Source organism: Pantherophis guttatus, chromosome 2, assembly GCF_059756535.1.
Source record: "Pantherophis guttatus breed Tessera chromosome 2, ASM5975653v1, whole genome shotgun sequence".
NCBI classification, from domain to species: domain Eukaryota; kingdom Metazoa; phylum Chordata; class Lepidosauria; order Squamata; family Colubridae; genus Pantherophis; species Pantherophis guttatus.
Genome location: NC_142064.1, coordinates 117850535 through 117874889, shown reverse-complemented (window position 1 = coordinate 117874889; position 24355 = coordinate 117850535). Strand labels below are relative to the sequence as shown.

The following is a 24355-nucleotide window of genomic DNA, read 5'->3' as shown; positions in this document are numbered from 1 at the left end:
AAACACATTTATTTCATCTAGCCGGGCTGGCTTGATCCCATCTTTTCGGTTTTAATTTGTAATTGGTTTTAACTGGGTTGTTTTACATTGAGGGCCAAAATTATTTAATGTCTTTTAAACTGCTTTTAAATTTTATATGTTGTGTTTTATCTTGGCTGTTCACCGCCCTGAGTCCTGTTGGAGAAGGGCGGTATATAAATAAAATAAAATAAAATAAAATAATAAAATAAAATAAAATAAAATAATAAAATAATAATATAATATAATATAATATAATATAATATAATATAATATAATATAATATAAAATATAATAAAATAAAATAAAATAAAATAAAATAATAAAATAAAATAAAATAAAATAATAAAATAATAAAATAATAAAATAATAAAATAATAAAATAATAAAATAAAATATAAAATAAAATAAAATAAAATAAAATAAAAAAAATAATAAAATTTTGACCGGTCTTCGCACTTATGACTGGTCATCATTTATGCCCATTGTAGCATTCTTAACAACCATGTCACTCATTTCACAACTGCTTCTCTTCACCATGGTGACAAGATAGGGCAAAAACATAAAATGTTAGGACCGTCGTAAGTTCGAGGACTGGTCAAAAATGCGAGGACCAGTCAAAAATAACTTTTTCAGCCCTCTGAGTAGTCCATATGCATAAAAGGATACAGCAATAGAGAGGGATGAAGGAAGGGAAGGGAAATTAGAGTAGGAGTGAGGGTAAGAGGGAGGAAGAGAAAGAGAAAGGAAGAAGAAGTAGGGAGGAGAGGAAGAGGGGAGAAGAAGGGAAAGTAAGAAGGAAAGAAAAGAGAGAGGTGGTAGGTTTGAGGAGAAAGATTGCTGTACAATAAAAAAGATGAAAGGGAAGAAAGCCAACCCCAAACAAATATAAAGATATTAAGATAAAGAATGAATTGTTAAACTTTAAAGAATAAAGGAGAACAAATATGAATAAATAGCAATAATTAGAAACACACGTACAAACATACAATGTATTTTCTTTGAACAGAATATTTGGCCGGTTCACAAATTTAAACAGTGTTTAGTCATTTCAATTAAATTTACAATTTCTATATTTCCTTTTTGCCATATTTATTCCTCATCTATTTTTTTTAAAAAAAACAATATTACCCTTCATCCTCATCTCTAATCTTAATCAAATTCAATTTTTCCCTTCTATTCTATATTATACCTCTTCCCATTGTCATCTATTTTTATATCCATCCTCACATTGGTTAATTATGTAATATTACAGTTGTTTAATATAAATTCAACATTTTAATATAAATCAATTAGTTATATAACTATCTTTTTTGTATATTAATCAATATGAACATGAATATTCCAATTATTTCCATGCAATCCAATTTCTTACAAATCAATTAATTATATTTACCAATAATAATAAACTAAATAATTTCCCCCATATATTCCTCCAAACTACAACTTAACCATTTCTGCTTTCAACACAATATACAATTAATAGTATCTCAATTATTACAATTCCCTAGTTAAATAGAGCTTTTTTCTTTTGTGTTTTAAAATCTTGAACCCTCCTCTTTTGCCCTAAATTTCCCATTGTTTGCAGTTTTGCACCTATCTTTTTTGGTGAGAAAAAAAGAAAAAAAAATCTCTCTGCCTCATTTTGTCACATTGCAGCAAAGACCCTGCTTTACTTTCAGTTTCGTTTTTTCAGCATAGCTAGGGGGAAAAAATCTGCTCCAGCACTCTGCAGCTAGCAACAGAGCCCTGCCCAAAACAGCTGAGAGCAAATCAGCTGAAAGTCGGGAGGCTGATCTAATCAACTTGTGCTAATTAACCTATGCTGAAGCTGTAAGGGGCTGTTTTTTCTATTTTTGCAGGCACCGGTCTACTCATTTGCTTTCTTTTAACACTGATCAGCTGTAGGGTGGCCCTTTGAAGCCCCACAGCAAGAGTTTAAACAGTTTTTTTCCCTCTAGCCATCAGCTGGGACTTGGGAAGCAGCAATAGATTGAGAGTGGGGGGGTAAGCGAACCGCGACTGGGCCGGGAAGCGGTTCAGAGGCGTGGCCAGCCAATCTTATTACCGATTCTCCGAACTATTAAAATTTGTTACTACCGGTTCTTGCGATCCGGTGTGAACCGGGAGCAACCCACCACTGGTACTCACTTAATGACCCACAGTCAGAAGTGCCTGGATTGTCATTGTAAGTCAGTGCAGTCATGTGACATCTCGTTTTATGACTGCACTGACTTACAACAGCAGTTGTGCTCCCAATTATGTTGTAAGTTGAGGACTACCTGTACAGGCAAAGAATACAGAAGTTAATGTACAATTAGCGGGTTGCAATGAGATTAAAACAATTAAGTCCTGTAATGTTAAATCTAACTCATCAAAGCTTAACATATCACAGAACTCCTGTCTGGAGATTGAGGGTCAGAAGAGCCAATTAAAGGCTAGAGATACTTAAAACGTTTTAATCAGGGAGTTACAGATGAAAATGACACTTTGGTACCACGAATTGGCACTCTGTGCAAGAAGTGATTCTGATTGTGAGCTTTTCAGATGTTAGTAATTACCTTTTCTTGGACTATATAATGCAATTTTTTAGATTTAGGCGCATCACTGTCAACTGTAGAACTACCTACTTTGTTTAGTTCATGTTTGCCTGATTGGGCTGCTTGACTACCTTGTGCCAAATATTCACCTTGTGAAACAGGTTCTTGAAAGATGGTTTACACTTCCTCCTCTGCTGAGTATGTTTCTCCCCACTTTCTCCCCATTTAATAGTATACCTAGTTTAACAAAGAATACTGTCAGGGAGTTTATTTCCAGCTCACTATGGCATCCCTATCTTTGTCTTTGAGTGAAAATTAACCTGTGGTGGCATATCAAGGTCTGAAGCTCAGTGCTTTTCTGTCTGAGTCAAACACTGGTTCTGGGAAACCCAGATGGAAATTTGGCAGGACAGTTAAGGAGATGGGAGATCCTCTCCTTCCCATCTCAAGATGGGTCAGAGCTTAAAGACAGAAGAAAACAGCCTTGGTCTCAATGAAATCAAGACAGCATTTGGTAGTTATGTATTTTAATTTATCACATTTAAATATCCTCCCTGAAGCCTGAAGTTCAGAGCCTTTCCCTGTCCCTGTTACCACCTGCTGTGGAGCTTAACATCAATCTTATTTTAAATTTTTTTTAAAAAAAATTGATTTATATGCCGCCCTTCTCCGGAGACTTAGGGCGGCTTACAATGTGCTAAGCAATAGCCTTCATCCTTTTGTATATTTATACAAAGTCAGCTTATTGCCCCCACAACTGGGTCCTCAATTTACCTATCTTAGAAAGGATGGAAGGCTGAGTCAACCTTGAGCCTGGTGAGATTCGAACCTGCAGTAATTGCAGGCAGCTGGTCTTAATAACAGGGTGCTTTAGACCACTGTACTAGCAAGGCTCCTTGGTACTTTTGGGACTTAGCATTTGAAAGAACCCAGTGATATTCCAAACAAAAAAAACTTTTTGAGCAAATTTGAGCTAATCTGGGATTCAGAATATGGATAGATTGCCTCTCCCCTCTGCAGTCATATATTGCATTAAGGCACAATGTGGTTTGTTTTATGCTATCTTGCTTTAGTCTGCCGTGCCTCGTGGTGCGGCAGACTAAAGCACTGTTATTAACAGTTATTAACATCAGCTGCCTGTAATTACTGCAAGTTCAAATCTCACCAGGCTCAAGGTTGACTCAGCCTTCCATCCTTTCTAAGGTAGGTAAAATGAGGACCCAGATTGTGTGGGCAATAAGCTGACTTTGTATAAAAATATACAAAAGTATGAAGGCTATTGCTTAACGCATTGTAAGCCGCCCTGAGTCTCCGGAGAAGGGCGGCATATAAATTAAAAAAAAAAAAAAATGTGTTGCATGAAACCAGTTATTGTAGTTTGTTAAACCAGTGTTCATGGTCTGCTGTGATGAATCTAGCCAGTGTTTCTTATTGAATAAATTATTTTTAATACATAATATCTTTAATGCATAGTATAATATGTAAATCCAATTTAACATCTTACCATAGGAAATTATGTCCTTATCTTTTCTTTGTTCCCATAGGTAGAAAAAGAAAAAGCTTCACTAGCTTCAGATCTGCAGGATCTCAAAAAACAGCTGACGAGGACTAAGGAGATCTTGGCCCAACAGCAGTTGTGCAACAGCCGTCAAGTAGATCAGCTTCCAGCCCCAGAGGCTAAGCCTAGCGCTAATAACGGTGGAGATAGCCTGTCACCCAATAATAGGGAATGCTACCGTGAGGAGCTGGACAGGGCCCAACTGGCAATCCGGCAGGAGAGAGAGGCAGCTGCCCACTTAGAAGCTGAGTTGAGAGTTGCTAGACGGATTACCAGAGAGTGTCAGTCACGGCTGGCTGAGACTCAGGAGGAGCTCCTTATTTTTTCTGAGGAGATGGCAGCTCTCTACCATCACATCTGTGCCTGCCACAACATAACCCCTCACCGTGTAGTATTGGACTATTACAGGGAGGGTCGTGGTGTTCAAAGTGTGTGCAGGAGGCATTCCTCCAGAAAACATATGTTCACAGAAATAGAGACAACTAGCAGTGGAGACAGATCACCAGTCAGTAGCCCTGGCTCCCTGTGTGGTTTGGAACCTCTTTATGTCACTAATCTGACAGAGATCTTGAAAGAACAGCTGGGACATCTGGAGATGGCACTGTCCATTGCACATCAACAGAGCCCAATGGGGCACAGAGCTGAACTGGAACGTGATAAAGAAGTTCTGGTAGAAGAGGTGCTGAAACTGAAGTCCATGTTGAGCACAAAGCGTGAACAGGTTGCTACACTGCGCACAGTGCTTAAGGCGAACAAGCAGGTAAGTGCAGGAAGTCCTAGTTGCAGTACAGATCTCCCGTGGGCTAGCAGGATGGAAAGTGGTCCTGAGAGTCAGGTTTGGGAGCATCCAGTCCCATGCTCTTTAACATCTGTATGAAGCCACTGGGAGAAATCATGTGACAGACAAGTATGGCACTGAACATACCCAGCTTTACATGGCAAATTTAGGTTATAGGCCAGGGATTGGCAAACATTTTCTGTAAAGGGCAAGATCCCAATCCTTTTCCACCTCTGTAGGTACAGTTAGCAGTTCTGCAGACTAAAGTCTGTGCTAGCCATCGAACAAGGTTGATCTACGAAGGAGGCTGCCAAACCACATTGGCTGAGACCCTTAGCTAGTAGGCCATATGAAAACAGGCAGCAGGTTGGATTTGGCTCATGAGCTGTAGTTTGTCGACCCTTGCTCTAGGTCATCCCTTCATCCCCATCACTAAACATATAGGTAATCCTCAGTTTATGACCATTTATCTTATGACCACTCAAAGTTATGATGGCACTGAAAAAAGTGACTTACAATTGATTCTCACATGACCATTGCACCATCACCACAGTCACATGGTCAAAATTCGGGTGCTTGGGAAGAGTTCCAGGTTCCAGAATCATGTGATCACCATTTGCAATCTTCCCAAGAGCTTCCAACAAGCAGTCAGTGGGGGAAGCCAAGTTTGCTTAATGGCTATGTGATCTGTTTAACAATTGCAGCAAAAAAGGTCATAAAATTGGCCATGATTTACTTAACTGCATCATTTAGCAGAGAAAGTTCTGGTCGCAATTGTGGTCATAAGTCGAGGACTACCTATAATTCACCTGTTTTGGAGAAAGTTAAACCATTATAAAAAAATAGCTCCCAAGACCTCTGCAACCAGTTTAATAAGTTCCATGGTCTATGGCAGGGCTGTCAAACTCCTGGCCCATGGGCCAGATGTGTCACACACTGGCCATGTCCATGCCCGGTTTAGCAAAGGGGGAAAAAGTCCATATACTTTACGTGACGACGCAAGTTTGACACCCCTGGTCTATGGTATTGAAAACTGCTGAAAGATTCAGAAAGGCTGAGAGAAAAACACTATCCTCATCCAGTCCTGATATAAGGACTCCAGGAGAGCAAACAATACTGTTTCCATCCTATACCTGGGCTTAAACAGAAACTAAAAAGGTTACAGATAATCTAATGTTTCTTGGGTGCTACATAATTGGTCCACTACCACCATCTAAGCAACCTCCCCTTTTTGAAGGGAATTTTGCCCAAAAATTATCTAAGACCATTGGATCCAAGACTGGCCTTTTCAAAGAAGGATGCACCACAGCCTCTCTCAAGACTGTTGACAACTCCCTTTCCTATAAAAAGGAATTGACAGTCATACTCCAGAATCAGTGAGGATCCAAGCTACAAGTGGCAAAGTACTGTCTAGATAGCGCTCTGTCCATTTCTCAGATTTTACAGGCCAAAAATGATCCCAGATGATTCAGCAAGTCAGAGTATTGGTCACCAATGAAGTTTGCCCATGAGGAATCAAGGGTTTGGTGAATATAAGTTATTATTTTTTTCAACAAAACACTATTGGTCACACCGGCCAAGAAGAACACAATATTGATTTCTCCAAAGGGGGATGTGTAACCTTAAGCAAGGCAGGCAGATGGTAGGCTACAAATGGAATATGAGAGCAGTGAAAAAGCTTAGCTTCCAGTGTGGGCCCAAACATGAGCATATACCCATGCTCAGTTAGATTCGCTTTTCATCTTTTTCTACCGGTGCTCCAGGCATCATTTCTATCTTTTCCTTTTCCTAAGAGCCTCCATCAACCATGGCACCAAACAAGATCAAACTCCAGGGAAAGACAGCTCAAATGACTTCAAATACTAATGTTGCCTCTTGTTCCCAGAAATACACCAAGCTGTTTTCCAGGGAGCTGGGAAAATCCTCTGGAAACAATTGGATCCATTGGGCAACTGATACAATAACCCCCATTACATGGAGGTTTAGATCAGGGTATGATCAGACCATGGCAATAGGGTAATGGGAATCGCAACTCCAGATTCCATGACATTTAGTCAGAAACAAACATGAGGTTCAAGGTGTGATCATCTAATGTGTCAAGCCAGGGATGTGTTGTCATCTTGTGAATTCTTGTGTGTTGTGTTGCTCCAAGTTTAATATTGTACATTAGCTGTCTTCGGATTTTAATTATTTTTGTATTGCAGATGTTTTTTCTTACTGGATGTTTTATATTTGTTTTTGTATTGTGATGATATAGAAATTTAATAAATAAAAACAGAAAAACTAGATCCTTATCTCTCATTATATTATGACTTTTAAAAGGTTTTGATACAGACCTTCCCTGATATTTTATGAAATAAATTTAAACAAAAGAACAATATAACTCCTCTGAAAGGGCTAAATAAGGATCAAATAGAAGTCATCAGAAAACCAAAAGGAAAGAAGTTAAATGGGTTTATTCAGGAAAGTTACAATAAAGCTATGTCCATGGTTATAGGACGTAGGATGCTAGTTACAGTTCTGGGCCTTCAAATATTGATGCCATAAAAAGCATGTCAGTCTGTCCAGACCTTAAGAAAATGCATTCCTTAGCTTCCATCAGTTGTGTCAATACAATTTGGATGGTAATCATGATAATTGTGTATCTCCTTTTTTATTTGGAAGCTGTCTGCTGCATCTCCCAATATCTCCTCCCATCCTCTTGTGCTTGCTGAGCCCTTCTGTTGCATTTTACTGTTGAAATTCATGAGGTCTTCCCATTTGCAAATATACTAGGTTGTATCTGGAGTACAGACATGTCTTTTCCTGCCTATTTTTAAAGCCAGCAAAAGCCAGAATGAATGCTTCCAAGCGTATAACTGTAGAAATGGGCAGTCAATTATTTTCTGGGAAAATAATTATGCAGATGTTGTCCAATCTGCTAATCTAGCAGCGCAGTTGCCCCTCAAGGAGTTATTAACAGACTGAGCTTCCCAGGAAAACTTCATACACCCATGGTTGGAGTGGCATTTGCAGGGTGATCCAGAAGATTTGGGGAAGCATTCAGCTTCTAGGTTTTCTATAAATGATGCAAATGAAGGAGGATATTTGTGTATCATGTGAATGTGTACAACCTTTCTTTGCAGACAGCAGAGGCAGCCCTCTCAAATCTCAAAGGACAGTTCGAAGGTGAAAAGGTGCTGGTGTCAGAGACCATGATCAAGTTGCGTCATGAGCTCAAGGCCTTGAAGGAGGATGCTGCTACTTTCTCTTCCCTACGTGCCATGTTTGCTAGCAGGTTAGAAGCAGGGTCTGCTCAGTGAGGCAAGAAATGAGCCTGTTTTAGAGTAAAGAGTCAAATAGGATTGGATCAGTTCTTCCATAGCTACCATTGTTCTATAATGTAGTGCAAGGATAGGGTGACTGCGAACTACACGGAACAGCCAGTAGCTTTGCTGGATTTCGTTCTTTATTGACTACGAAAACTCAGCACTGAATTTTGATGGTAAACTGCTGTAAAAGAATCTTTAGTTACTGAATACAGGGTTAAGAGGAAAATTGAGAAACAAAAATAATGGTAGCATGTGTCCAAAACTAGTGATGAATTTTATATAAAGTTAATTTCAGAAATATTTTGGAAATGATTCATTTTTCTTAGGTTGCATCTTTTTATCTTTTCCAAATACTTTATTTAATACTACAGTGAGATTAGCATTTTAAATATTTAAATATTTATTTTTGCCACTTATTTATTTAACATCAATGTGCATTTCTTTTCTGCTCTAGTGTGTTTTACCCTGGTTTTTTTCTGGCTATGCCTGTGCACTCCTTGATAGAGTACACAAGACTACCAAAAGCAACAAGGGCCATTTAAGCCTTTGAAATGGTACAGCAGAAGGAACTAGAGTATATACTTTAAAAATGCACAAGATACTGAGACATGAAAACATAACATAATCTGTTATGAGGAGCGGCTAACTTTTTAGCAGCCTTATCTTGAAAACCATGTTCTAGCTCTCTGGCTTCTGAAACTTTATCGAGCATGAAATTTCTAAATATGCCTTTAAACTATTGTACATCTTTTCTTCCTTGATATAAAACAATCTGAGATGTACCATATTTCAAATGAGATTTCATGCTGTTTCTGGCATTTGAAGGGCCACTGGATATTAGCCTTGCAAGGAATCGTTTCTCAACATATACCTGAACCTATTGCCTTCATTTTCTGTCCCCAGGTGTGATCAGTATGTGAGCCAACTAGACGAGATGCAACGGCAACTGGAAGCTGCAGAGGATGAAAAGAAGACTCTAAATTCCTTGCTGCGCATGGCGATCCAGCAGAAGCTGGCACTCACACATCGACTGGAGGCTCTTGAACACCCAGTGGAAGAGTTGCGGAGCAATAGGAGGATACTCAGAGCAGCGAAGAGTAGTGCGGTAAGAATAAAAGGGACAACTGAGAGATGATGGAGGAACAAAAATCACCCAATTCTTAAGTTTGCAATAGATGTAACATGATTCACCTGGACAGGCTGTAATGGACAGCGTTCCACAGCCCTACATACTCATCTCTCTTTTTTGTTCTTGAATGTAGTATGTAGGTCTGTGGCGCCAGGCAATGTTTGTGTAGAGTTGAGCTGAGCTGTGTTCATACCAAATCTAATTTGCAAATCTGCTTCTATGCACACTTTCTGTTCATTAGTTAAATGTACAAATATCAACTGACTTAAATGTCTAAATTTTAGTGGACTGTAGCAATCTCATTATTTTGCAGAAATAGGAGCTATGGGCAAATTATAAAAATTATGACCCTGGGAGGAGCAGATGCAAATTGTTATTGTAGATGAAGCCACTCAGCAAAACACAAAAATTATTTTGTCTGCGTGCTTGAGCATTTCTGAAATGCTACTTATTTTTTAACAAAATATTTCCCACAAGCAAAAGATGATGTTTTTAAGAAATAAAAGGCACACAGGATTTATAAGAATCTGGGGCAGTCAAGTAGTCATAAGCATAAGTGTACCATAAGTACAGTGACCATATTTTCTTGGAAAAAATAAAGGACAAATCTGAAAAAAGGTCAAATCTGAGAGAGGTCGTAAAGATTTTTTAAGATGTGTTTATTTTTTTAAAAAGGGAGCAAAATTATATTTTTTATAATAATTTCATTATCAGCACATTTTTCTGTTATCACTAGGATATTGATTAGCTGAGCAGTTCTTATCTCACAGAATTCATGACAATATATACAAGAGCCAAATTTGTATTGCTATCACAGGTTGGAGAACTGGGATGTTACAGATAAAAATGTTTCTTAAAACTAAAACTGCATGCACAGATAAAACTGTAACTGCATGTTCAAGAATTGGTCATATGGTCTTAAGCAAGCCTCCACATCTAACCTCCTTAATATAGGATACTAATCTTGGCCTATTTAAATGTTAAATAAATGTCACGCAATATGGTAATTAAATCCATGCCATGATCAGCATAAAACTCTAGAAAATTGATGAGATTATATGGATCCTCCTGATCTTTTTTTCTTCTCCCCAATTCTTCTCCTCCTCCTTTCAGAGATGAGAGTAATGGGATTCGGTACAGGATTTCTTGGTTATTCGGGATGCTCTGTGACGACAGGACTGCAATTCTCTTGTGTAACCAAAAACACTCAGTACCAGCAACCTGCAGCCAATCAGGAAGGAAACTGGATAAGGAGACTCTAGCCCGAACATATGTCTTAATTCCCCCCTCTTCCTCCTTTTCCTTACTGCCTTAAGAAATCCCAAAGATATACTTTTTCTCTAAATATTTCTCTGGAACTGTTTTGTAAAGCACCTGTAATACCTTTTTAAAGCTCTGCTCCAATAACAGTACTGTCAACCTTGAATAAGGCTACACACTTAGTGTTAACTGGTTGAAAGAAATTGTGCAGGGATTGCTTTTTTCACTACCCCGTATTTCCTTCCCCCCCCCCCCCATTGACCCACCATTTATTCTGCTTGTTTGCCACAGGTTTTACAGGTAATTTGAAACAGGTGTGCAATTAATGGACAGGTAACAATGAGATGTGTTGTCAGATGAAGATATACCTGGAAGAAATTTTGCAGCTTGGAGCTAGGCAAGCCCCTGGTTTCCCTTAAATAAATTATGTCCCCTGGTTTCTAATCTCTTTTTAACTAAAATCCAGGAAATAAACATTGCATAACATAAGGAATATCAAAACACTTTATAGTTCTAAATAGATATATGTAATTAACATACCAAAAAAGATTATCCTTCTTTACAGTTGCCCTGTAATTCTGTCCCAAGATAGTCTGAAGCCTTTTGCAGAGTCTTATCACCTGATCTTTGACATTTTTTGTGCCTTTTCATCATTTGTTAATTCTATTCTTGATATATTTCCATTGTTCTAAAAACACCTACCCATCTCTGATAGTTTCATAATATATTTTTTCTCCCTCCCATTTTTTACTGACATAATGTGTATGGTATTTAAAGGGGAAGAGTGTTACTGAAATGAATGGGGGTCTATATTTCCTGAAATATTTTCTTATTTTTTTCTGATCACAATGAACCAGAAATAGATAGTATTTATTTTTTGCAATATCTGAATGTCAGAAATGTCTCGGTAATATAGTTCAATTGGGAAAGTAATATACCGTAGAATGGTCAATCACTAGTTTCCTGGGCAGTTTTCTCTGTGCTAAGAAGATGCATATAATTACCCCTTCCCCCTTTGGCTTGGATGCAATTGTTTTTGAAAGCTATTTCAAGGATATTGTGCCAGGCACTGGAAGAAAGGCAGAGAAAGATATTTGAGGCTTTGTTTAATTATAATATTGCCAGACAGAACAGCATTGTGTATGGTTGGGTGATGCCCCCTTCTGGTAAAAATTGATCAGTTGGGTAGTATAATATACTTATTTAAAGATGGGTTTTGATCCCTTCTTGACTATATACTTGATAACAAACATTGGTTTTATTGTTAAGTAATATTGTCTGAAATTTTCCTTCCCCTCTTAACTGAATGATATCTGGGAATTTGATAAAAGGAAGGGGGCTAAGAAATAAGAAAAAAAATGACCATGCCTTTGGATTAAAAAAAATAGAATGTTAATATATAAAGCTTATTTTGTGTTTCTCAATAAAGTCCCTGTAGAATAGTATGCCTTCATCCCTCAATATGCAATAATAAAAGTATGTATTTTTAAAAATTAATTTGCATTATCTATTTTAGCTACTGTAAAGAAGAGCTTTTCATTGTTCCCTATATCATTCAAAACACACTGTCAGCAGACAGGGGAAAGTTATGCTTGATTCAGAGAGACAGAAAGCCATGGCTACTTTTGTCACATACTGTTTAATGCAGGAATTTTCAAACTGGTTCATGATATCCTGGGGATTTGTGAGCAAATCTGGGAGGGGTTGCAAAGTTTTTTCACCATGCACAGGAAAAGCTGGAGCCTATCAGACTATACTCCTTCTCTGTCTAGGTAAGCTAGTTTATCCATTCATTATCTGGCTGATTGTTTTGTTGCCACAGTGGGGCAGGCCCTGGACATCTAAGATCTTGAGCCTACCCTGCCTAGTACTAAGGACCCCACATTTTAAAAATTTATTTAAATTTATTGACTGCCCAACTCCAGTAGACGCTGGGCTTCGCACAAAACTAAAAAGACATTAAAACAGCTAAAGATATTAAATTACATTTAGATGGTGATCATGACAGTAGATATAGAAAAGAGCTGAGCAAGGCTATTTTGAACTTTATTCTACATTGATGCCCAAAAGGGGAATACTGTGAATCACAGATAGTCCAGGGTACTCAGCTGCTGCTCTGTTGATAGGGGAGGGAAAGAAAATGTGGCACTAGACAGGACAAACACAATTGGCTTGTCCAAGTAAAACCGGACCACGTTCTGACAGAACTCGTTTTGCATATGAAGAACTAATAGTTTGTATAAAGAATTGGCTGGTGCAAAACCCCCCAAACTTTAGCTGCATTAGTTGTTGATACACTTTTCTTTTTTCTCCTCATTTATAGGGGACTATATATACTGTATATTTATTCTGGGAAGTCATAGATATCACAAAGTTTAAAAACAACTGGCTTAGTAAAGTAGTCATTGACTACCAGCTGTGGAGAACTTGAACACTATCCATAAAGTCATAGCTAGTTTTAGTAAGGCCTATACACAAAGTTAGGGGAGGTAAGAGATGATCCTTTACTTCACTTAATGGGACTATGTGACAAATTTATGACCCTGAGCTCTGCCTTGGACTTGATCATTTTCCTCTTAAAAATAGCATTGATATGAAGCTGGGGCCATTTGGGTTAAAAATTTATGAACCATCATGTATATCTTCTAAAATTATTTATTCCTAAACTATAGTAGTTTTACTGAGCTATCCACACACAAATAAAGGAGGTATGTAAACAACTGCGTGGTTCTACTCCCTTCCTCCATAAAGGGAAACTGATAATACTGTAGCTTAATGAATAAGTATATATATTCTTGCCAATGCTGGCTGTTGCTGAAGATGTGCTGATGGCAAGAAGTTAGTCTCTGTCATTAACAATGGCAATGCCATATCCTTTGCACTGGCAAAAGCAATCCAGAGAAGGTACATGCGAAACAATGTGACACAAATGAAGGACTGTATATGGAACTGTGTGATGCTTCCAAAAAAGGTGCGATGGAATGCAGAAAGATACAAAAGCACTTGCCTACCTTTAATGTTTATATCACATGAAGGGAAGAGCATAGATAGAACTGAGTGAAGATACTTTTCTGGCTGAGGTGGTGCCCCTTCCAAAGTCAAAAGTGCAGAATATATACATTAACTATGATAACTGAAAATGGGAAATTCCACTATCATCACTTAATAGGAGTGAAAGGATTGGGCATAAAAAGTACTGCCCTTTCATGTCACCTAAAAACTAGGTTTTTGCCTCAGAGATCAAACCAATACTCCCATCCAACATTGATTCTGAGAAAGATGGTTTAGAGGATCATAAGAATTAAAATGGTGTAACTTTACAAAATCTGCATACAGTAATGTTCAGATGGAGTAAGTACAATTCAAGGAAAGGATAAGGTAAAAATTATTGATGTCCAGTTTAGGTCTGGCTGAGTCACTCATCTTTTCAGTTCTACTTCCAATGTTGCACCTCATGTTTTTCTCTCAGATATCTTCATTGAAGTGACACTGAGGAAACAGTACATATTTAGGCTTTCATTGATTCTTTCTCCAAGATTTCAAAGAGCAGTAGTGATAAACGGCTTTAGATGAGGCCCAAGAAAATTTAGAATTTGCTCCTATCAATAAGAACAGTACAATTTGATTTCACTGCTTTTGTAATCTTTTGTCAGGGGAGGACAATCTTTAGGTAAATAAAATAGTTTTATGACACAAGTCCTGATAAATAATGCAAACTAGCTTAACCATAATCTGTTATAGTTTACTGTGCTGTGTGAATTCAGTAATTCACTCAACAAACCATGTCTTTAGCTTTCATAATACAGAAGAATGACTTAAAAATTATCTTGGCCTCTAATTTGAAAGAATAAGCCAAACCCTGGTTAAGGACAATTCTGACAACGGGACTGAAAAACTGTTGGGTCATTTTTCCAGCCACTTTTAGGGCAATGGTCGACAGTTCAGCAGTATGCCAGAGGAAAAATGAACAAAAGTCGCAGGAAGGATCTGGCTGCATTATATTGACCATCCTTTAGTTAATCCAATGTTATGGGTGAGCTATGAACTGGTCGCACAGGCTGATTGGATTCCTGGGCTAAAATACGGCTGGGTAGTTGTTTACTACTCAGATACGGCTACGGGGTTCCTGACCAAGCAGGAACAACCAAAGGAAGGGGAAACCCCAAGGTCTCTGCAACCACCATCCTCACCTTTCGCCGCTTTTCTTTACTATGTTTAAGACCCGACGCCTTAGACCGCGATCCCATACAATAGATTCTTCTCCAGGAGAAAACGCCTCCCCTGAATCTCTGCTAATCGTTTTCCAATAGCCCAGCTGGGGTTAAGAGCGAGGAAAGACTGAATTCCAAGCAACGAGGACAAGCTGAGGCTACACTAGAATGAGGTGGGAGGTGGGGCAGCCCATCCGCGGCCACGGGCGTACGAGCGGGTCGGGGGCCTGGAACTAGGCCCTTCCCTCTCGCGGGGCGGAGCGACCTCCCCCTGCCCAGCCTCTTGGCTGCCTTTTTCTTCTCCCGCGGAAGGTGGCTTCCCAGACGCTTCTTGCAGCATGGCTGGGGCCGCCGTGCGTGCCGGATGGTTCGTGCGCCTGGCGGCCCCCTCCGCTTCCTACTGCACTCGCTTCGGGACCGAATTACCCGCCGCAGCGGCGCAAGCCCCGCAACCTAGCCCACCCTATGGCAGCAGAAAGCCACACGCACGGCGGGTCCCAGCAGACGAAGACCCGGCCGCCCGAGCTTTCTCGAGCGCTCCAGCTCCGGGGCCGGACAACAAGAGCTTTCTCTGGGCGCGCTACGGCGAGATGAAGCGGCTGGTGCAAGGTGGGTCTCCGAATAGAGCGAGACCTTTCCCCGCTTTTCTCTGCCCCCCTCCCCAGCGGGCAACGGAGCTTGTCGGTGAGGTAGAGCCCCTGCGGAGGTTGCTTTGGGAAACCGGGGAGGTCCTCCCGCCCAGAGGGGCTTTACTTCGCCTCTCTTTCCGTCTCCCCCGCGGCAGGGCTGCTTCATTGTCCTCTTCGGTCTCCCAACCTTTGGTAACCCTTTTGCACAAGCTCCCGTTTCGGGGCGTTAACTTCCGAGATTTCTCCCTTCCTAAAGCTTTCAAAGGGGCGATTCGTCTCCGAAACGCCATCCGGAATACCTCGGTGATCCACGTATTCCGCTTCTCGTACTCCTGCGTGCCAAGTTGGATGCCAGACTTTGTGCGCACGCACCAGCTTGCACGTCGAAGATGTTTTTGGGTCGTTTCTTGAGCCCCCATTCCTTGTTTTGTCGCTTCCCGCTTGATCAAACAGAGCTTTTTTTTGGGGGGGGGGTTGTCTTCGACGGAAGCTTTCTTCTCTCGCTCCCCTTAATCTGCTTTCGAGAATTGAACGCCGGCTAATTCGTCGCCCCTTTAAATGAGAACTTCGGCTTCTCCTGCACACCATTGTGATGAATCTGATTGCTTTCGCGTCGCTCCTCTCCTCCTCCTCCTCCTCCTCCTCCATCTGTTTCTGGAATTCGTGGTCTGCTCCGGGGTCTGGTATTTTTTCCCCGGCATTCAAGCTGGGATATACCCCCTCCCTCCTTTCCCCCTAGTTGGCAAGGACGTGCTGGAGGTGGGAGGGAGTGATTTGTAGCAAGTTTATACAGTATTGCTTTGTGTCTGGTTCCTAGGGAGGATTTAGTGGGAAGAAGAGAAATGACAACAGAGAATCCTATGGGGTGTTGAAGGTCAATTTTCTGTGATATGTTCCCACAATCTTACTTACATTGTTTTTTTTTTCTGCTGACTATATATAACATTTCATCCATCTAATATCTCCAGCTGATGGAGTGTTACAAGACTCTTGATATTAAGGAATTGTTTTCTAAGGTGCTTTAAGTGTCAGTTCTGGCTGCAACAGCTTTTCTTACTGCATCTAACCAATGACAACATTTTTTTCTTGCTGCATCCAATCAGGTTCCCTTGATCTCATCTAAAGCCCACCAGAAATATATTTGTTCTGCTTTCAAGTAGTATTTTCTCACTCCAGTGCCATTTATTTTAAGAGTTTCAAAGTGCATGTACGTTGTTCTGCAAACTGAAAGATGGGTGAGTAGTGCTTCAACTCAGCAGTAGAGAAAGCCCAGAAACTGCAATTTTAGTGGACTTTTCCACTGAGGTTAGCACTCTTTCAACAGACTAAAGTCTGCATGCAAAACAACAACAATTTGGAAGGGTATATGAAAGCACATTATCTTTGCTTTGCGAAAGCTGGTATGTCTAACCATCCTGTAAACACAGGCCTGGAAAAGGAGATCCCACTTTTGTGGAAGGAAAGCCTCTTCTAAGATGATAGTTGCTAGACCTGGGTTTTGAAAGCATTTCTGTTATTTTATCTCTTTATCGTCTGTTGTCTGTTATCTAGAACAGGGATATCCAACCTTGGCAACATTAAGACTTGTGGACCTTAGTTCCCAGAATACTCCAGCCAGCCATGATCTAAAAGTTTGGAATGTTCCCTCTGTGTAGTAATCCTAATCTCTACTAGAGCAAAGGAGATTCAGATTCCTATGTAAACAGTAGAGTTTGGCTTCAGATGTTGGTTAGGGATTATTGAAGTTATGGTCCAAGTACATCTATCCAGATTAAAGAAAATTGCTCCAAGTGCTTTGAGAGTCTACTCTATCCAGAACACAAGTGGTCAACTTTTGAGGAGTGTTGGGGACTGCACTTAACCCTTAGAGTGGGTGGTGCAAAATATTTCAGTTAATAGGGCTGCATTATGCAAGGGACAATCTCTTCCATTCTTACTTGTTTTACCGAAATGTAGTTTTCTACTTTTTTGGGGTGAATAAAGTAGTAAGTCTATGTACTACTTTTTTCTGGATTTCCCACCTGACTGGTGATAAACAGCACTAATATGGTTGGGGCCACTGCCAAATTGCAGTGGCACAAAGGGCCTAGGATGGGAGTAAGGATTACTAAAAAGGTGTTTGAGAAATGTGTGATACTGAGATTATACTTGCTGTAGGTCAGCCCATGCTCTGTGAGGGTGCTGGATAGTTAATGCAACCAACAAAAGGAAAAAGAATACACTTATGTGCTCCATAGTTGTTGCATGATAGCTGTTATCATACCCAGCCAACACAACCTAAAGCTAGTGACACATGTTATGTATGATTCTGTATAAGGCACCATCTTAATGTTCCTAATCCGTAAGAATTATCTACAAGGCTTGACACTTCTCAGTTCCTTTCTGATATAGCCATGCCATGAGGGAATCATATTAATGCTGGGTGTCGCAGCAGTGATTTTTTTTTTAATTACTATGCAGTGAAAGAAAGTTGATTGGTTTTAGTTCTGTGTGATCAGATCAAAATATTTATTTTGGAAATCCACAATTATCCAAGTATCTTCCTTATTTGCTGACTTCTTTCTTTCTGGCTGCTAACAAGTGTGCCACGTCTCACCCACTCTTTTCTCCTCCTTCTGCTCCCTCAGCATTGCATATGTATACAATATCTGCTTCCTTCCTACATATTGCCAGTTCTTTCCCAATATGCTGTGCCATCAACCGTCTGTATAGTATTGCATTGTCACTGCCTGACTGCCTGACCCAGAAATTTCTGATTTGTCGGGAAAAAGATCTTACTCATCCTAGGGGTTGTTTGGGGTTTTTGGTTTAACTGAAGAGACTTATTTTCAGAAAAATCTATTCCAGGGAGTAAAGCGGGAAGGATTGAGAAAAATTCCCCCTGGACTCTGAAATTAGCTGACTCATCAAATGGCAAATAGCAGCTTCTGTTATTAACGGGTCTGTTTGCATATGAAAAGCCAACCAGTTCAAATTTCCAGTTGCGGAATCACAAGACAACAGAAGCATCAAAATCTATGCTATGTTAGTAGTCTGGTGTCACTAATGATGTGTAGGTAGCTCATCCTTGAAAAATATAATTGCCTTGATAAATTAAACTAAAGTTGGATTTTGATTCCAGCAATGACTATCCAGTTTGGAGGAAGAAGCAAGAATTTTCAAGCAAGTTCTGAAGTGAGGGGAGGAGAATGTTCCAGGAAGGAAAAAAAAAAGTTTAGGAGAAATAAGGAGACAAAGTCCAATATTAGGGAAACAAAGATTAATTCCTGTTCCATTCATCTTTAATATATCATGCCTGAGAACTAGTAGAAAAGAAAATAATTTGAGCTATTACCTGCTTTTTCTTCAAACTATCTCTACCCCAATATCCAATATTCCAGGAGAAATGAGCCTATATGTGAATTTTTAAATAAATAAAGCAACAAACATTGCATTTTGGCTATTGCCACTAAAACTTAGTAGTAGGTTTCTCCCAGCAAAAGATAATTCTGAATTATGTAAAGAAATAATTGTTGTTGTACTAAATTAAAAGTCTTTTTTATTTTCACTTTTTTATTCCCACCATTTAAAAAAGTCTTTTGTAGCTTTGATCATAAACAACTTTTCACAGGTTTTTAAAAGTTATGTGACCAGTTCTATACATAACTGTCTAAACCTGTTAGGCTACATATTCATGTCTTTTCATGTTTATTTTTAATCTGTTCCTTAATTCCCAAAGAAACAGAATTGCTTCCAAAGAACTCTTTTTTGTTGTTCTTGAAAATTGATAGATATTAATAATTTTGAACATTGATAGATATTAATAATTTTATTAATAATTATTATTTACAAGGGGAGTGCATTGATACTATTTTAGGAGGTCACAATTTCATATTACTGATTTACAGATAACTCAGATCTGTTAAAGAGCCATTGTGGTATTTCTACATATGCATGGAATCTGCTTGTTTTATTTACTTAGGAGAAGACCTGCTGCAATTGATGAAAGCCATATAATTTTGTATGTTTCAGAAAATGTAGCTGTGTACTAAAAACAGATTCAAGGATTATGATAAAGCCCTACAGCAGTGATGATTTCTAGCTATCAAATGTATCAAACAAATAAATTTCATAATAAATTATTGGAATGAGAAATGATTAGAAGGTGTATCTCTGTATATTAAATGCTAGCCTATTTTGTGGGAAAGCTAATTAGAAACATCCAATTTTCTTTCTGGTCATGACTTGATTTTATAAAAAACAAAGGAAAAACTGTTCTAATTTAACATATCTTTGCATCTTTTCTTCGTCAACATTCTTTGCAGTAGAGAACTCATAGAGTGACTGCTGATTATTATATAGTCACAAAGGTGATATAAATGTGCTTGGGGATAAATAGGTAACTATAACCAACAAGGGCAGCATTTTTTAAAATTGATGGTTGAAGGCCACAAAGGCAGGGGCACAATTGTATCATTGAGCAGGTTCAAAATTTGTAGATTAATATTTGTTAAAATATAAGATATGCCTGTGTGCTGGCCTGAGTATTTTTAAAACTGAAGTTGACATGCCTGCCCTTGGGGGAACCATGAACTTTGCCATTTTAAATAAGAAAAACACATTATGTATACCCATTAAGACAAGCAACCAGTCTTACAAGAATTAAATATATTAATTAAAAACAAAATGTAGGTTGAGAAACACTGGAAGGGTAAACAAAGTTATATTTTGGACTAAAGCTCCATAAACCCAAGGCAGCATGGTCGGTGGCCAGGGATTACGGAAGTTATATAGTCCAAAATATCTAGAAGGACCCTGGGTGACTCTCTGAATTAGAATATTCCTGAAGTGTTTGGGGATAGATTTCTATTTACCACAATATAGTGTACCATGCAATATTGTTGTTTTTGTTGACCATTTTTCTACTTGGTGAAGGAGAGGACTTGAGATCACCCACACGTGCTCCAGACAGTTGCTCCTCCTCCTGTTGTCTGAGACAGCAGAATCTGGCAGCTTTAGAACTCTGGGAGACGAGAGAATAGCCATTTTGCTCAATCCATAGTTGGCACCTTTGAAAGAACACTAAGTTCACATACTTTTCTCTAATTACATTAAGAAATCATTGCTAGCTGCTATTAAGAATCTTGGATCAACAGGTTTTATAGAACCAGGCAAGTTTCTTTCTTTCAGTCCTTAGCAAAACACATTTTAGTACAAGGTTAAGAATTTAAAACATATTTTGGAATAAATAGCAGAGGGGTGATTAAAACTTGGGTTTTACAATGTTAGAAATGGACTAAATAAATTTGAAATGAGATTTTGGAATTAATTATAAAGAAATGATTCCAAGGGAAAATGTTTTGAATTAAAAAAACAGTATAAGATAATACTTTAAAAATTAGTCCCTAGAGGGAAATAGAAGAAACTAATGATTACAATTAAAGAATATTTACATTTGACTTACTGACATAGAATGGGGCAAAATACCTTAACATTGGACATATTGAAGCATATGTTTAAACTATTAGGGAGAAGCCTGAGTCACTTCCAAATGTTATCTGGTTGTGGATTTCAAATAGGTTTTGCCCTTTTCACTTTGGCAATGGAACTTGTGTAATTTAGTCAAGATCATCTTCCTTATGTCCTATGAAGCCTTAACCAAACTGGCTTGTAGCAACCATATGCTATCATAGCTTGTCCTCCATACTTTTCTTTCTTGATTTAGATTTGCTCCCACCTGGTGTCTGCAACCTTCTGAATCCTTCAACCATCTACGCCAACAATGAGATTTCACTGAATACCATCGGTGTGTACGGCTTTGATTATGACTACACCCTGGCATTGTACTCCCCTGCACTCCACTCCCGCATCTACAATACTGCTAGGGACATCCTAGTGGAGCAGTATAAGGTACAACCTGACCTGGGGTTGTTTTCTTCTTGTTGACAGAATATCAAAGCAGTTAGGATTCTGGTGTACTTAGCTTAGAAACTGGACAAATAGGGAGCAACGTTTAAACAAAATTTTAAACTTAGTTTTAAAAGCATTATAATTGTAATTATAATTATAAAAAATATATACAGTAATAATATAACAATAACACATATCTATCTTATACAGTAATTATATAATAAGCTGCCTGTTTTACAGTAAATCCTACATAATAATAAAATAAGTGAAAGAAAGCAAAAGAAAACCTCAACTAACTAGAATAAAAAAGGTGCTAATAAAAAGAAAAACATAAGTTTAAAAAAAGGCTATTACACAATGCCACACAAATAAATGAATGTAAACCGGGAAGAAACCATTTTTAATTAAAATATCAGGTTAATCAAGTTTCAGAATTATCCTACAGTTTTCAATCACATTGCTACTATTCAATTTTTAGACAGTGAATATAACCTAGATATATGGAATCATACTGTCTGGTCTGGTCTGGTCTTTTCAAATATAACTAATTGAAAGACTGACAATTGACAGTTTTCATTCATCCATAACATGAGCACTGAACTTCCTTTAAATTTATTAAATTTCCAGCATAAAAGGAAGACAACCAGCCGAGTTTTTCAATCACATGCAACATATCTGACATTCCATAAAACTTGAAATCATTAACTGGGCTTTTGTGTGTGTGGAGGTGAGTGGGCTTTGACTGCTGGCAACTGCCTTGATAACTCCCTGCAGTTTTCTTGGCAAGATTTCCGAAGTGCCTTTCCATTGACTTCTTCCTAAGACTGAGAGAAAGGCACTGGTCCAAGATCAAGGTATGTAATAAGATGGGACTAGAACTCACAGCCTCATGGTATCCAGCCTGATGCCTCAAAGTGGCACTCTAATTGGGTAATATAGGATACTTCTAATTCTTTGTTCCAGTTCATGCATATTGTCCAAATTTCTATAAGTGACAATTGCAGTAAGTGTTAAACTCATTAAAAACCTTCGGTATGCTCGGTGCTTCTAGGGCTGTAGTGGGATCAAGAGCAAACAATAAAGACAGCAAGCACTATATAGGTAATTCCCTACAATGCCTGTTGTCATAGTTCAGTGAAAATTGTGGCTCATTAAGCAAGCACCTCCTCAGAACTTCTTTGCAGTGGGGAAGCTGATAGGAAATTGCAAGTTCCAGATGGCTTGCAAGCAGGGTAGCAGGTAAGTAAGTGGTTGTAGCTGGGTGGGAGAGGGAGCAAGGAATTAGCACATGGTGTGAAGGTATGGCATGAGTGCAGTGGGTCTTGGGGTGGCTGCTGCCAATTGGGAGAGAATGCAGAAGTGGTTGGGGAGATGCAGCACAAGTGCAGAGGCACTTGGGGAGAGGGAGTGGGTGGGGAGACCATAAGTGCAAGCCAATTGCTAAATGCCAGTTCACGATCACATGATTGCAGCTGGGAATGCTGGAAGTTGGAACCAGATGTAACCATTACTCATTCAGTGCTGTCATAACTCTGAATGGTCACTGAACAAGTGGTTGTTAACCCAGGACTACCTGTAGTTGTATTTGTTGGCATTTAGCCATTGTAGGCAAATTATATTCCTTTTGTAAAATCTCAAAAGTTTATTACTTCTGAGATTAGAGCTGATTAAGAGTAATACTGTTTTTAAAATCACATTTTCCAGCCATTTTAACACAAGAATTCCTCGAACAATTACTTTCTTGTAGAAGCAAAAATAAAATAAGGTTTTGCCCAGTGGAACTCAAATATGTGTAATTATCTTCAATACTAAGAAAATGACCAGATTCTTACTATAAATAGAACTAAGAATTATACTGAATGACAGAGCTTATATAGACAAATAGTCATTATCATTCTCCTTACACTAGTAAATAAAGTTAGAAAGTATGTGAAGGAAAGTAGCTTGAATGCATTAGGGCCCGGATAGACGTGATAGAGCAATATTTGTTTGCTTACACGTCCACATGTAAACTGGTCATTTCTGTTCTAATGTTCTGGTTTTTATGTCAAAAAGAATGTTCAGATAAAGAGAAGCTCAATCAGATGAGATTTTTGACTATGCTCAAAGGTGCTTTTCCCCCTTAAATGTACAGTACTTCTTCCATGTCCTTTTCAGTGAGAGAAGAGATCCAAAATGGTTGCCTTACTTGATTCTTCATGCACATTCTCAATTCCCCTATCACTCTGTTCATGGTTTGGTTTGGAAGCCAATGATTATGTGCCTGATAAAACTGTAGCCAATGGTTCCAAGCAGTTTGCTATGTTGATTGTTCAAGAAAAAATTGTTAATTTAAATTTCTTAGAAGATTGCACATGGTGACATATTTCTCTTCCTTTCATCACATCAGTATCCAAAGGGCATCCTGAAGTATGAATACTGGCCTAACTTTGCTGTTCGAGGTTTACATTATGACATTGCAAAGGTGAGAGAGTCTTTGTCATTTGTGTTTCTGGGGTTTAGCAAATTTGTCTAGCAGGTCGGAGGTCTGTGTGTGGTTGCTTGATTTTTCTGTGAACTCCCCAGAAACTGTTAGTTCAAGGATCCAAAATGGTGGATATCATAGGTGGAGGGGTGGAGAATGGGAAGGAATAAATCCATGAAGCTCCAAATCTGGTGCAGATTTATTTCCTGGAATGAGGTTGGAGGATCTTACATTTCAGAATTCTATAGTACTTTGGGGGCTCTTTGCATAAATGTAAGAATATTCAAAATATCCAACCCAAATGCTACAGGATTACAGTCTTAAGTCATGTAAATATTACTACCTTTATTATCCAGTAGCTACTTTTCTGAATAACTATTACATATATAAGTCATCAATTGAGGGTCCTTTGTAAGCTTAGGACAGAAAAGTAATGTTCCCTTTTTTTTCTTGTGGCTGCCAGTATAGAACCCAAGGGATATTGTTGAATGTGAGCTAATCACCTGAAAACATTTGTAACATTTATTTGCAACGATTAGGAATCCTAAGGTTTCTATGTGGGTGCTAA

General features: G+C 38.7%; 2 protein-coding genes and 1 long non-coding RNA gene across 4 annotated transcripts in view; 2 read left to right on the top strand and 1 right to left on the bottom strand.

Moving 5' to 3' along the window:
- The window catches only part of LOC117675657 (protein bicaudal D homolog 2-like), a 29348-nt gene extending 17257 nt beyond the window's left edge, over nucleotides 1-12091 (top strand). For both annotated transcript variants that reach the window (XM_087888622.1, XM_087888621.1), the window contains exons 6-9: nucleotides 4103-4876; nucleotides 8020-8171; nucleotides 9109-9310; nucleotides 10448-12091. In XM_087888622.1, coding sequence (XP_087744748.1) covers nucleotides 4103-4876; nucleotides 8020-8171; nucleotides 9109-9310; nucleotides 10448-10453 — 1134 coding nt within the window. In that variant the 3' untranslated portion in view covers nucleotides 10454-12091. The remainder of the gene's footprint in view (nucleotides 1-4102; nucleotides 4877-8019; nucleotides 8172-9108; nucleotides 9311-10447) is intronic.
- Nucleotides 11084-16154, bottom strand: LOC117675527 (uncharacterized). The gene is made up of 2 exons (XR_004594226.3): nucleotides 15734-16154; nucleotides 11084-14083 (listed from the first exon to the last, which is right to left on the bottom strand). It is a non-coding gene; the product is annotated as an uncharacterized LOC117675527 (long non-coding RNA).
- The window catches only part of LOC117675524 (5'-nucleotidase domain-containing protein 2-like), a 23928-nt gene continuing 14384 nt past the window's right edge, over nucleotides 14812-24355 (top strand). The window contains exons 1-3 of the mRNA XM_034434252.2: nucleotides 14812-15414; nucleotides 21139-21323; nucleotides 23713-23787. Of these exons, the coding sequence (XP_034290143.1) occupies nucleotides 15144-15414; nucleotides 21139-21323; nucleotides 23713-23787 (531 nt within the window). The 5' untranslated portion in view covers nucleotides 14812-15143. The remainder of the gene's footprint in view (nucleotides 15415-21138; nucleotides 21324-23712; nucleotides 23788-24355) is intronic.